Here is a 15,000-nt window from a genome sequence, read left to right as displayed (position 1 = left end):
ATGCAACATACCGCCTCCCGCTGGTCGTACTGAGTAATTGGTGACGCAACATACCGCCTCCCGCTGGTCGTACTGAGTAATTGGTGACGCAACATACCGCCTCCCGCTGGTCGTACTGAGTAATTGGTGACGCAACATACCGCCTCCCGCTGGTCGTACTGAGTAATTGGTGACGCAACATACCGCCTCCCGCTGGTCGTACTGAGTAATTGGTGATGCAACGTACCGCCTCCCGCTGGTCGTACTGAGTAATTGGTGATGCAACATACCGCCTCCCGCTGGTCGTACTGAGTAATTGGTGATGCAACATACCGCCTCCCGCTGGTCGTACTGAGTAATTGGTGATGCAACATACCGCCTCCCGCTGGTCGTACTGAGTAATTGGTGACGCAACATACCGCCTCCCGCTGGTCGTACCGAGTAATTGGTGATGCAACATACCGCCTCCCGCTGGTCGTACTGAGTAATTGGTGATGCAACTTACCGCCTCCCGCTGGTCGTACTGAGTAATGAGGCCCTTCAGCTTGTCGGCCAGGGCGCTGTTCTCCTCGCAGAGTTTGGTGTTCCTGCTGCTGTGCTCCTCGATCTGAGCCTGGATGTCGCCCAGCGTGCCCTGGAAGTGTGTGGTGATCTCCTTCCGCTTCAGGTCGTCCTCCCGGCACCTCTGCAGCGTCTCCTCCTGCCTCGCAAACACGGCCCGTCAGCGTTTTGGACCAATCGGACGACGTGTTGTTGTTTTTTTTCAACGAAGCACCTTCAAGGTCTTGTTGTGCCTCTGCAGTTCTCGACACAATCCCTCCAGTTTGCTGCGAGCCAACACGGCCCGGCTGTGCTCGCTCTGGAGCTGGTCCTTCTCCTTCATGGTCTGCAGCAGCTTCTTCTGCAGGACCTTCAGCTGCTTGTGGTCGCTCCTGTGCTCCTCCAGCTGCAACAACAACAACAACAACAGTGAACAGGAAGTGCCTCACATGGAGAGCCAAGATGTCTACAACAACAACAACAGTGAACAGGAAGTGCCTCACATGGAGAGCCAAGATGTCTACAACAACAACAACAGTGAACAGGAAGTGCCTCACATGGAGAGCCAAGATGTCTACAACAACAACAACAGTGAACAGGAAGTGCCTCACATGAAGAGCCAAGATGTCTACAACAACAACAACAGTGAACAGGAAGTGCCTCACATGGAGAGCCAAGATGTCTACAACAACAACAACAGTGAACAGGAAGTGCCTCACATGGAGAGCCAAGATGTCTACAACAACAACAACAGTGAACAGGAAGTGCCTCACATGGAGAGCCAAGATGTCTTCCACCTCAGCGTAGACTTCAGATTAGTTCCCATTATTTCAGTCGTCGATACCTGAGAATTTCTACGATTCTCAATACTGGCCTCTCATTGGTTGCTTTGTTGGGTCTGCTCCCTTCGTTGTTGTTTTACTTTTGTGGCTGTGGTAGAAGTGTCTGGTTGCATCAGCTCTACTATTTTAATGTCTTTAATGTCCTTTGTGTTCTTTGACGTTTGATGACGTCCATGTGTGCTATGGCTATGAGGGTTTTTTCTTCTTCCTTGGCCTCAGTCTGGACCCCCTCTCCAGGGGCCCAGGCTTACACTTAAAAGTTGATTTTCAAGACAAAAAATGATTTTCAATGAAAAATTTGTTTTTCAAGGTAAAAGTTGATTTTCAAGACCAAATATTATTTTCAAGGTAAAAGTTGATTTTCAAGACAAAAAATTATTTTCAAGGTAAAAGTTGATTTTCAAGGTAAAAGTTGATTTTCAAGACAAAAAATTATTTTCAAGGTAAAAGTTAATTTTCAAGACAAAAAATTATTTTCAAGGTAAAAGTTGATTTTCAAGGTAAAAGTTAATTTTCAAGACAAAAAATTATTTTCAAGGTAAAAGTTGATGGTAGTGAAATAACATTGAATTACTACAGTGAATTACAGTGAATTTTCAAGGTAAAAGTTGATTTTCAAGACAAAAAATTATTTTTAAGGTAAAAGTTGATTTTTTAAGACAAAAAATTATTTTCAAGGTAAAAGTTGATTTTCAAGACAATGATTTTCAAGGTAAAAGTTGATTTTCAAGGTTAAAGTTGATTTTCAAGACAAAAAATTATTTTCAAGGTAAAAGTTGATTTTCAAGACAAACAATTATTTTCAAGGTAAAAGTTGATTTTCATCGTAAAAGTTGATTTTCAAGACAAAAAATTATTTTCAAGATAAAAGTTGATTTTCAATGTAAAAGTTGATTTTCAAGGTAAAAGTTGATTTTCAAGGTAAAAGTAGATTTTCAAGACCAAAAATTATTTTCAAGGTAAAAGTTGATTTTCAAGGTAAAAGTTGATTTTCAAGACAAAAAAATATTTTCAAGGTAAAAGTTGATTTTCAAGACAATGATTTTCAAGGTAAAAGTTGATTTTCAAGACAAACAATTATTTTCAAGGTAAAAGTTGATTTTCATCGTAAAAGTTGATTTTCAAGACAAAAAATTATTTTCAAGATAAAAGTTGATTTTCAATGTAAAAGTTGATTTTCAAGGTAAAAGTTGATTTTCAAGGTAAAAGTAGATTTTCAAGACAAAAAATTATTTTCAAGGTAAAAGTTGATTTTCAAGGTAAAAGTTGATTTTCAAGACAAAAAAATATTTTCAAGGTAAAAGTTGATTTTCAAGACAATGATTTTCAAGGTAAAAGTTGATTTTCAAGGTAAAAGTTGATTTTCAAGACAAAAAATTATTTTCAAGGTAAAAGTTGATTTTCAAGACAAAAAATTATTTTCAAGGTAAAAGTTGATTTTTAAGGTAAAAGTTGATTTTCAAGGTAAAAGTTGATTTTCAAGGTAAAAGTTAATTTTCAAGACAAAAAATGATTTTCAAGGTAAAAGTTGATTTTCAAGGTAAAAGTTGATTTTCAAGACAAAAATGATTTTCAAGGTAAAAGTTGATTTTCAAAGTAAAAGTTGATTTTCAGGACAAAAAAAAGATTTTCAAGGCAAAAGTTGATTTTCAAGACAAAAATAATTTTCAAGGTAAAAGTTGATTTTCAAAGTAAAAGTTGATTTTCAAAAGTTGATTTTGAAGGTAAAAAATGATTTTCAAGACAAAAAATAATTTTCAAGGTAAAAGTTGATTTTCAAGGTAAAAGTTGATTTTCAAGACAAAAAATTATTTTCAAGGTAAAAGTTGATTTTCAAGGTAAAAGTTGATTTTCAAGGTAAAATTTGATTTTCAAGACAAAAAATTATTTTCAAGGTAAAAGTTGATTTTCAATGTAAAAGTTGATTTTCAAGGCAAAAGTTGATTTTCAAGACATAAAATTATTTTCAAAGTAAAAGTTGATTTTCAAGGTAAAAGTTGATTTTCAAGGTAAAAGTTGATTTTCAAGACAAAATAGGATTTTCAAGGTAAAAGTGGATTTTCAAGGTAAAAGTTGATTTTCAAGACAAAAAATGATTTTCAAGGTAAAAGTGGATTTTCAAGACAAAAAATGATTTTCAAAGTAAAAGTTGATTTTCAAGGTAAAAGTTGATTTTCAAGACAAAAAATTATTTTCAAGGTCAAAGTTGATTTTCAAGACAAAAAAATATTTTCAAGGTAAAAGTTGATTTTCAAGGTAAAAGTTGATTTTCAAGACAAAAAAATGATTTTTAAGGTAAAAGTTGATTTTCAAGGTAAAAGTAGATTTTCAAGACAAAAAATGATTTTTTAGGTAAAAGTAGATTTTCAAGGTAAAAGTAGATTTTCAAGGTAAAAGTTGATTTTCAAGACAAAAAATGATTTTTAAGGTAAAAGTTGATTTTCAAGGTAAAAGTTGATTTTCAAGACAAAAAATGATTTTTTTAGGTAAAAGTAGATTTTCAAGGTAAAAGTAGATTTTCAAGGTAAAAGTTGATTTTCAAAGTAAAAGTTGATTTTGAAGACAAAAAATGATTTTCAAGGAAAAAGTATATTTTCAAAGTAAAAGTTGATTTTCAAGACAAAAAAATATTTTTGAGGAAAAAATTGATATTCAAGGTAAAAGTTGAATTTCAAGACAAAAAAAGGTTTTCCAGGTAAAAGTTGATTTTCAAGGTAAAAAAAAATGATTTTCAAGGTAAAAGTTGATTTTCAAGACAAAAAATGATTTTTAAGGTAAAAGTTGATTTTCAAGACAAAAAATGATTTTTAAGGTAAAAGTTGATTTTCAAGACAAAAAAATATTTTCAAGGTAAAAGTTGATTTTCACAAAAAAATATTTTCAAGGTAAAAGTTGATTTTCAAGGTGAAAGTTGATTTTCAAGACAAAAAATGATTTTTAAGGTAAAAGTTGATTTTCATGACAAAAAATGATTTTCAAGGAAAACAATTATTTTGAAGGTAAAAGTTGATTTTCAAGACAAAAAATGATTTTCAGTGAATGGTAACCACAGGCCGCTGTATTGGACAGAAAAAGTGTGGCCCCCCTGCTGTGGATTATTGTTGGCAGGTTTAGGATAATTTTTCAGAGGATTTTGTGGGCAAAATAGAGAGCCCCCATCTACATTCTTAGCAACATTTTATGTGTTTATTTATTTACGACTTACAATTGATAAAAAAACAAAAACAAACATGTGTCCATGTCTTAAATTGGAGACGGCGTGGCGCAGTCGGGAGAGTGGCCGTGCCAGCAACCTGAGGGTTCCTGGTTCGATCCCCACCTTCTACCAACCTCGCCACGTCCGTCGTGTCCTTGAGCAAGACACTTCACCCTAACTCCCGATGGGTGGTGGTTCAACCCTCGCATGGCAGCTCCCGCCATCAGTGTGTGAATGGGTGAATGTGGAAATACTGTCAAAGTGCTTTGAGTACCTTGAAGGTAGAAAAGCGCTATAAGAGTATAACCCATTTACCATTTTACTGTCACAATCATACCATTCTTGTCTTCATAAAGAAACATGCTTCACTTGTTAACCTCTCCTTCATCAATTAACCTCTCCTTCATCAATAAATCAACATAAATGATACATATATGAATGAGGTAGATCCCCTCCACTTGGTACATTGAAAAGTAGCAGAAAAAGTATTGTTGGCAGGTTTTGGATGGTTTTTCAGAGGGTTTTGTTGGCAAAATAGAGAGCCAAGCCAAGCTTATTTTGATGCGTTTTTTTTGTGTGGTCAATGTCGAGTGAAAAGAGTAACATATTTACCTTCAAGCGCACAGGCAGTCCTCTTCTAGTGTGTTTAAAGGCGGCGTTGTTGAGCTTTGAAAATGACACAACTGTGATGTCATCAAAAGGGGACGAGTCTATGTTTGTGCGCGCATAGGCTGAGCGTTTCCAAGGACAGAGGTATGCGTTTGGGTGTGGACAAGAGGCCTAAACCTAGAGAGAAGTATGTGTTTACTAAGTATCTGGACATGAATTCTGTACTTTTATAGGCTGTACTACTAAGTATCCATCCACGTGCAATCAAATAGTGCCATGTTTTCATACCTTTGTTGTAGGGTTGTACGGTATACCGGTACTAGTATAGTATACTGGTACTAGTATAGTATACTGGTACTAGTATAGTACCACGGTACTAATGAATCAAAAACGGTACTATACTCTGTTTGAAAAGTTTTTGTTTTTTTTACAGGCATGACGGCGTGTTGTCGTCACGTGGTGACATTTTACCAGCAGAGGAGCATGTTTGGCAGCGCACACACACAGAGTACTTACAAGCAGACACAGTGTGTAGACAGAAAAGGGAGAATGGACGCATTTTGGTGTAAAAAGTCAAGATAAAGGTGAAGTTATAACACTGAAACAGGAAGAGCTGCTTTAAGACGTGGCTGGCTAGCTAGCGGCTAACGTCCGTCCGCAGTGTTTTAGCTACTTCTAAATCACTAATCCTTGTCTCCATGGCGACAAATAAAGTGAGTTTCTTACACGTAGCGTTATCACTGGAGGACGAGGAATATCAAAACATGCTTCACTACACACCGAAGGAAGATACAAACACAATGGGTGGATCTACACCTGACATCCACTGTAATGATACCAAGTACTGGAGTCGATACTACTATGATTACATCAATATTTTTTAGCATCACAAAATCTTTTTTCCTTTTTTTGAAATTCATATCATGTTTATAAAGTATCGTTACAACTCTAGTCTACATTATGAGGGACAAACTGTAAAAATGGATTATTAATCCACTTGTTCATTTACTGTTAATATCTGCTTATTTTCTGTTTGAACATGTTCTATTTACACTTCTGTTCAAATGTAATAATCACTTATTCTTCTCTTCTTTGATACTTTACATTAGTTTTGGATGATACCACACATGTAGGTATCGATCCGATACCAAGTAGTTACAGGATCATACATTGGTCATATTCAAAGTCCTCATGTGTCCAGGGACGTATTTACTGACTTTATAAACATAATATGAATTTTATCAACTAGATACCCTCTTGTACTTGGTATCATTACAGTGGATGTCAGGTATAGATCCACCCATTTGTTTACATTGTGACGCCGGTGAGCTATTGTATCCTCCTACGGTGTGTAGTGAAGCATGTTTGGATATTCCTCGTCCTCCAGTGATGATGATACTTGTAAGAAACTCACTTTATTTGTCGCCATGGAGGCCAGGATTAGTGATTTAGAAGTAGCTAAAACACTGTGGATGGACGTTAGCCGCTAGCTAGCTAGCCATGTCTTAAAGCACCTCTTCCTGTTTCAGTGTTATAACTTCACCTTTATCTTTACTTTTTACACCAAAATTGTTTTTTATTTGTAAAAAAGCACTTTACATTGAGTAAACAACCTCAAAGTGCTACAGTGTATTAAAAAAAATAAATAAAAAACAACAACAAAATAACAAAATAAAATAAATAAAATAAATAAAATAAATAAAATAAATAAAATAAATAAAATAAAAATAAAAAATAAAAAATAAAAAATAATAATAAATTAATAAATAAATAAAATTAAATTTAAAAAATAAAATTAATTTAAAAAATAAAAAATAAAAACTAGAACAGCCAAATAGCTAAAACTAGTATGCATATATCTAAAAAAAAAAGAGGCTTTTTTACAAAGAAGGGTTTTTAAGCCTTTTTTAAAAGCATCCACAGTCTGTGGTGCCCTCAGGTGGTCAGGGAGAGCGTTCCACCGACTGGAAGCGGCGGAGCAGAAAAAAAAAAAGCGTCCATTCTCCCTTTTCTGTCTACACACTGTGTCTGCTTGTAAGTACTCTGTGTGTGTGCGCTGCCCAACATGCTCCTCTGCTCCTAAAACCAGCAATGTCACCACGTGACTTCGACGCGGGCTAAAACTAGTATGCATATATCTAAAAAAGGCTTTTTTTTTTAAAAAGAAGGGTTTTTAAGCCTTTTTTAAAAAGCATCCACAGTCTGTGGTGCCCTCAGGTGGTCAGGGTCTGCCGAACATGCTCCTCTGCTCCTAAAACCAGCAATGTCACCACGTGACTTCGACGCGGGCTAAAACTAGTATGCATATATCTAAAAAAGTCTTTTTTTTTTAAAAGAAGGGTTTTTAAGCCTTTTTTTAAAAGCATCCACCGTCTGTGGTGCCCTCAGGTGGTCAGGGTCTGCCGAACATGCTCCTCTGCTCCTAAAACCAGCAATGTCACCACATGACTTCGACGCGGGCGCTAGGGGGGTGTGGGATTGGTACGTTTCAGAGGCGGTATAGTACCAAAAATGATTCATTAGTATCACGGTACTATACTAGTACCGGTATACCGTACAACCCTAATGTGTACAAAATAATAGGTGTATAAATGACACAATTAGGAGTCTTTGTTTGTTTACTTCCTACTAAAAGACAAGTTGTCTAGTATGTTCACTATTTTATTTAAGGACTAAATGACAATAGTACAGTTTTATGTACACTAACATTTTTGTTCAAATAAAGACAATAATGACGTTTTTTTGTGGTCCCCTTTATATAGAAAAGTACCGGTACCAAAATATTGGTATGGGCACAACACTAGTACTGACAATACTGTAAAAAAAAGAACAGGTATTTGCGTGTTGCACTCGACAACCCTGGTAGGATGAAAGTGAGTTGGTAGCTCAGTGAAGGTCTCACATCCACTCACCAGCTCGGCGTGTTTCTTGATGGAAGCTTCCAGCTTCTTCTCGGGCGTGTCCAGCTTGTTGAGGCTCTGCATGAGCAGCGTGGCGTCCTTCCCTGAGCGGGCGACACATTTGAAGAGGACCTCCACTTTGGATCCAGCGCAAACTTCTCCACCGGGTCGGAACCTACCCAGGTTTTTCAGCATCTTCTTCTCCAGTTTCTGGTCCCGCCGGCCGTCCTTGCTGGGTTGCGCCCGGTCCGGGTCGTCGGGCTCTGCGGGGACGTCGTCGGCCTGGTAGGTGCTGATGATGTCCTCCAGCTGCTTGGCCAGGTCCTCGGTCAGGTCCACGTTGGGAACTCCGGGCTGGGTGCTGCTCTCTGGACACGCCTCCATCTTCTGAAGTTTTCACCTTCTGCGATAACCCAGGGAATACAGAGTACGGTAGACCAGGGTTAGGGTTAGGGTTAGGGTGGACTACAGGCAGGCCAGTCTAGTACCCACACTCTTTTACTACGAAGCCATGTTAAGCCAGCATTGTCTTGCTGAAATAAGCAGGGGCGTCCATGATAACGTTGCTTGGATACCTTTCAGCATTAATGGTGGGTTCAGAGAATGTGGAGAAATCACTGCACGCAAGCAGCTAAGCCCGTGACCTTCCATCCCTCAGGCGGTACTGCATCAACAAGCCACATCAGTGTGTAAAGGATATCACCACATGGGCTCAGGAACACTTCAGAAACCCACTGTCAGTAACTACAGTTGGTCGCTACATCTGTAAGTGCAAGTTCAAACTCTACTATGCAAGGCGAAAACCGTTTATCAACAACACCCAGAAACGCCGTCGGCTTCGCTGGCAAGTATGTGTTAAAAGGAAAGGCCATGTAACACAGTGGTGAACATGCCCTTTCCCAACTACTTTGGCACGTGTTGCAGCCATGAAATTCTAAGTTAATTATTATTTGCAACAAAAAAAAAAGTTTATGAGTTTGAACATTAAATATGTTGTCTTTGTAGTGCATTCACTTGAATATGGGTTGAAAAGGATTTGCCAATCATTGTATTCCGTTTATATTTACATCTAACACAATTTCCCAACTCATATGGAAACGGGGTTTGTAGCTTATTTTAGTACAGGGGTCACCAACCTTTTTGAAAGCAAGAGCTACTTCTTGGGTAGTGATTAATGCGAAGGGCTACCAGTTTGATACACACTTCAATAAATGGCCAGAAATAGCTAATTTGCTCAATTTACCTTTAACTCTATGTTATTATTAATAATTAATGATATTTACACTTAATTGAACGGTTTAAAAGAGGAGAAAACATGAAAAAAAATGACAATTAAATTTTGAAACATAGTTTATCTTCAATTTTGACTCTTTAAAATTCAAAATTAAACCGAAAAAAAGAAGAAAAAAACTAGCTAATTCGAATCTTTTTGAAAAACTTAAAAAAATAATTTATGGAACATCATTAGTAATTTTTCCTGATTAAGATTAATTTTAGAATTTGGATGACATGTTTTAAATAGGTTAAAATCCAATCTACACTTTGTTAGAATATATAACAAATTGGACCAAGCTATATTTCTAACAAAGACAAATCATTATTTCTTCTAGATTGTCCAGAACAAAAATTTTAAAAGAAATTCAAAAGACTTTGAAATAAGATTTAAATTTGATTCTACAGATTTTCTAGATTTGCCGGAATAATTTTTTGGAATTTTAATCATAATAAGTTTGAAGAAATATTTCACAAATATTATTCGTCGAAAAAACAGAAGCTAAAATGAAGAATTAAATTAAAATGTCTTTATTAATCTTTACAATAAAAAAAATTAATGTATTTGAACATTGATTTAAATTGTCAGGAAAGAAGAGGAAGGAATTTAAAAGGTCAAAAGGTATATGTGTTTAAAAATCCTAAAATCATTTTTAAGGTTGTATTTTTTCTCTAAAATTGTCTTTCTGAAAGTTATAAGAAGCAAAGTAAAAAAATTCATGAATTTATTCAAACAAGTGAAGACCAAGTCTTTAAAATATTTTTCTTGGATTTTCAAATTCTATTTGAGTTTTGTCTCTCTTACAATTAAAAATGTTGGGCAAAGCGAGACCAGCTTGCTAGTAAATAAATAAAATTTAAAAAATAGAGGCAGCTCACTGGTAAGTGCTGCTATTTGAGCTATTTTTAGAACAGGCCAGCGGGCTACTCATCTGGTCCTTACGGGCTACCTGGTGCCCACGGGCACCGCGTTGGTGACCCCTGTTTTAGTACATTTGCAGCCCAAAATTATGGCTTTTGTCATTTCGAACCATTGCGGACGTATGCCAACTCCTCTAACTAGACGGGGGGTCGGCAACCCGCGGCTCTAGAGCCGCATGCGGCTCTTTAGCGCCGCCCTCGTGGCTCTCTGGAGCTTTTTCAAAAATGTATGAAAAATGGAAAGAGATGAGGGGAAAAAAATATATTTTTTGTGTTAATATGGTTTCTGTAGGAGGACAAACATGACACAAACCTCCCTAATTTTGTTTATATTAAACATGCTTCACTGATTCGAGTATTTGGCAAGCGCCGTTTTGTCCTACTAATTTTGGCGGTCCTTGAACTCACCGTAGTATGTTTACATGTAGAACTTTCTTCGACTTTCTAGAACGTGTTGTATGCCACTTCTTTTTCTTTTTGTCCACCCAACTTTTAACGTTGTGCGTGAATGCACAAAGGTGAGTTTTGTTGATGTTATTGACTTATGTGGAGTGCTAATCGGACATATTTGGTCACTGCGTGACTGCAAGCTAATCGATGCTAACATGCTATTTAGGCTAGCTATATGTACATATTGCATCATTATGCCTCATTTGTAGTTATATTTGAGCTAACTTAATTTCCTTTAAGTCCTCTTAATTCAATTTATATCTCATGACACACTATCTGTATGTAATATGGCTTTAAATGTTTTGAGGCTCCAGACAGATTTGTTTTTGTATTTTTGGTCCTATGGGTGAGGGCGGACCTACGTCACTTCCGCCTACCAATCCCGTAGCAACCGGGAATTCGTTGAAAACAAACCAGCTCACAGCGAACACAGCATTGACAGAAAAAGCATTTAACGAGCTTTGTGGCTTGGAAGTCGGCGTTAAATCCTTCATTTACGCATTTTTACTTATTCGCATATCGTGTGAAAAAACTAAAATGTATTATTTGCGTCAGACTCGTCTCAGTGAACTTTAAAGTTTCTCAGGCTTAGCTTAGCTTGCTAGTTAGCTTAGCCTGCGCGCTACTAAGAAAGAGACGCGGAAGTTATCAACAACAAGATCAAGTGTTAGTGTATAAAATATTGAGAGATTTGAGGGCTACATGTATTGTTTAAGTACAACTGTTCTTCGCCAGGTGTTCTTTGGCCGCCCTGGCTTACGTTTTCCCGGTGGTGTCCATCTTAACGCTGCCTTTGGTATCCTCTCGTTGTCCGGTTTTCGAAAATAGCTAGCTAGGCTATAGACTATATAGTATATACCGCATGTTATTTTTGTACAACAACAACTTCAGCTGTCGAACGTTATAAGGTACAAATTCAACAAGTACAACATTAGCACGGACGGTATAGCCAAGTTGTGGTTAAGAAGGTGGATTTTTGTTCCTTATATTTACCAGAAACGAAGTGATCCGAACACACGACCCGGGACTTTGGGGGACTCCAGTGAGAACCGTCCTGGTTTTCCCAGTGTAAAGCTGCGAGCCATTTGTCTCGTCTCTGTGGGCTTTTATCGCGCTTTGGCAGAACAAAATACAACCTTTGTTTTCCCTGTTTCCAGTTGTGGTTAGCACAACCAAAAACAACACCGTTTTTCGGCATTTTGGAGGCAGAATGACGGGTTTAACCAGCGTAGGTCGACAGGTTAAAGAGTAATGGCAACGGTTTGTTTTCAACGCAAGTCTGGTTGCTATGGCTCGAAGAACCCGTATGTAGCTCAGTTGCCCGGATGTCGGACCTCACCCAAAGTCCCGGGTCGTGTGTTCGGATCACTTCGTTTCTGGTAAATATAAGGAACAAAAATCCACCTTCTTAACCACAACTTGGCTATACCGTCCGTGCTAACGTTGTACTTGTTGAATTTGTACCTTTTAACGTTCGACAGCTGAAGTTGTTGTACAAAAATAACATGCGGTATATACTATATAGTCTATACCAGGGGTCACCAACCTTTTTGAAAGCAAGAGCTACTTCTTGGGTACTGATTAATGCGAAGGGCTACCAGTTTGATACACACTTAAATAAATTGCCAGAAATAGCCAATTTGCTCAATTTACCTTTAACTCTATGTTATTATTAATAATTAATGATATTTACACTTAATTGAATGGTTTAAAAGAGGAGAAACCACGAAAAAAATGACAATAAAATTTGGAAACATAGTTTATCTTCAAGTTCGACTCTTTAAAATTCTAAATTCAACTGAAAAAAAGAAGAGAAAAACTAGCTAATTTCGAATCTTTTTGAAAAAATAAAAAAAATAATTTAAGGAACATCATTAGTAATTTTTCCTGACTAAGATTAATTTTAGAATTTTAAAGACATGTTTTAAATAGGTTAAAATACAATCTGCACTTTGTTAGAATATATAAGAAATTGGACCAAGCTATATTTCCAACAAAGACAAATCATTATTTCTTCTAGATTTTCCAGAACAAAAATTTTAAAAGAAAATCAAAAGACTTTGAAATAAGATTTAAATTTGATTCTACAGATTTTTTAGATTTGCCAGAATAATTTTTTTGAATTTTAATCATAATAAGTTTGAAGAAATATTTCACAAATATTCTTCGTCGAAAAAACAGAAGCTAAAATGAAGAATTAAATTAAAATATATTTATCATTCTTTACAATAAAAAAAAAATACATTTACTTGAACATTGATTTAAATTGTCAGGAAAGAAGAGGAAGGAATTTAAAAGGTAAAAAGGTATATGTGTTTAAAAATCCTAAAATAATTTTTAAGGTTGTATTTTTTTCTCTGAAAGTTATAAGAAGCAAAGGGAAAAAAAGAATGAATTTATTTAAACAAGTGAAGACCAAGTCTTTAAAATATTTTCTTGGATTTTCAAATTCTATTTGAGTTTTGTCTCTCTTAGAATTAAAAATGTCGGGCAAAGCGAGACCAGCTTGCTAGTAAATAAATAACATTTAAAAAATAGAGGCAGCTCACTGGTAAGTGCTGCTATTTGAGCTATTTTTAGAACAGGCCAGCGGGCTACTCATCTGGTCCTTACGGGCTACCTGGTGCCCGCGGGCACCGCGTTGGTGACCCCTGGTCTATAGCCTAGCTAGCTATTTTCGAAAACCGGTTTCGTTTAAATTTGCACTTAACAGTTGGATTTTTAAAAACCAATAAACCCTATAATTTTCATGTTGCCATTTAATCAACTTTTCAAGACAGTTGCAAAATTCTGTCTGCAAGACTTTTCAATACAAAGACATATATTTTGTACATTATTCGCCTGCTGTACTGCGCTACAACTTACAAGGACCAGGCTACTAGGCGTCAGTCTGCTTTCTTTTGGGGTTTTTTGCCGGACATTCCAGTATTATTTACCCGTAATCTTGGTATTACTTTCCTTATTAGGTTATTTTGCCACCTCCCCCTTCTCTGTTTAAACTCTCCTTTGTTGTACTTAAACAATACATGTAGCCCTCAAATCTCTTCCGTGTCTCTTTCTTAGTAGCGCGCAGGCTAAGCTAACTAGCAAGCTAAGCTAAGCCTGAGAAGCTTTAAAGTTCACTGAGACGAGTCTGACGCAAATGATACATTTTCGTTTTTTCACACGATATGCGAATAAGTAAAAATGCGTAAATGAAGGATTTAACGCCGACTTCCAAGCCACAACGCTCGTTAAATGCTTTTTCTGTCAATGCTGTGTTCGCTGTGAGCTGCTTTGTTTTCAACGAATTCCCGGTTGCTACGGGATTGGTAGGCGGAAGTGACGTAGCCTATATGGCTCTTTCAACATTTTGGGTTGCCGACCCCTGACCTAGACCAACATTTAGCATTTCAAGACTCATACTACGTTTTGGTACGGCTTCTGCTCTTCACCTTGCAAAAATGTTCAACCTTCAAACTATTTCAACCTTCCAAACCTTCTGTACATTCCCCAGCTCTTCAACGTTCAAACCATTCGCACGCAACTTAAAATGTAGTTCCTGTTAGTGCCTATAACGCTATTGGACCTCACATTTGGAGCTTTTTTTACTTAGTAAAAAGCACTTAAAGTCTTTGTCTTCTAGTAGCTAAACTCCCAGTCCTGTAAGTTATGCTGTTTACCAAATTAGAACAAGGCGAGCACATAGCACCTGTTCCAGACCCATATTCTATTTTAGGAACTCCTTTTATGCGCAAGACATTTATTTATTTCCTAGTCCGACACTATTGCGCGTAGCCGCGGCAGGTGTGCACGGAGAAAAGTGCAATTTAGCGAGCTTTGCGTTCAAAGTACTCCGGTACGGAGGATTTAGTGCAACATGCGGTTATTGCCACACAAGATGTTAATGGTATGTTAGTAAGGAGCACATGGAGGGTGGGGGGTCTTACCAGGACCACGGGCCAGAGGGGGAAAGAGAAGAGTGTGAACGGTCTGGGACACGCCAACGGTGCAGAGACAACAGCTGTGATAAGAGCGGCTCAAAATACACCAGGGGGGGCAGGGACACAACTAGGTGTAGGAAAAAAACTCAGTGTTAAAAAAATGGTAAATTGACAAAAAGTACCACTGTTATTTTTAAAGGGAATATTCTGGTAACTTAAAATTATCGATCGTTGTTTTTGCAGTGCATTACTGTCAATGAAAAAAAAAAACGTTGTATTTTTATTTTTACAGTAAAATTCTGACAACTGAGCTCCCAGGTTGTTGTTTTTTTTGGTGAAATTTATATTTGGTGTTTTTTTTAAATATA

General features: G+C 36.9%; 1 protein-coding gene across 2 annotated transcripts in view; it reads right to left on the bottom strand.

The window, feature by feature from the left end:
* Positions 1-14,691, bottom strand: part of txlnbb (taxilin beta b) — a 19,510-nt gene extending 4,819 nt beyond the window's left edge. The window contains exons 1-5 of one of the 2 annotated variants that reach the window (XM_062040800.1): positions 14,639-14,691; positions 8,246-8,469; positions 8,079-8,170; positions 755-925; positions 485-679 (exon numbers count right to left, since the gene is read on the bottom strand). In XM_062040800.1, the coding sequence (XP_061896784.1) occupies positions 485-679; positions 755-925; positions 8,079-8,170; positions 8,246-8,450 (663 nt within the window). In that variant the 5' untranslated portion in view covers positions 8,451-8,469; positions 14,639-14,691. Of the gene's footprint in view, positions 1-484; positions 680-754; positions 926-8,078; positions 8,470-14,638 lie in introns of both variants that reach the window. The other variant, XM_062040799.1, reaches the window with a different exon arrangement.
* Between the last annotated feature and the right edge of the window lie 309 nt (positions 14,692-15,000).

This window comes from Entelurus aequoreus, linkage group LG03, assembly GCF_033978785.1.
Source record: "Entelurus aequoreus isolate RoL-2023_Sb linkage group LG03, RoL_Eaeq_v1.1, whole genome shotgun sequence".
Taxonomy (NCBI): Eukaryota; Metazoa; Chordata; class Actinopteri; order Syngnathiformes; family Syngnathidae; genus Entelurus; species Entelurus aequoreus.
Note: the sequence above shows the minus strand (reverse complement) of the source record. Positions and strands in the feature narration are given on the sequence as shown.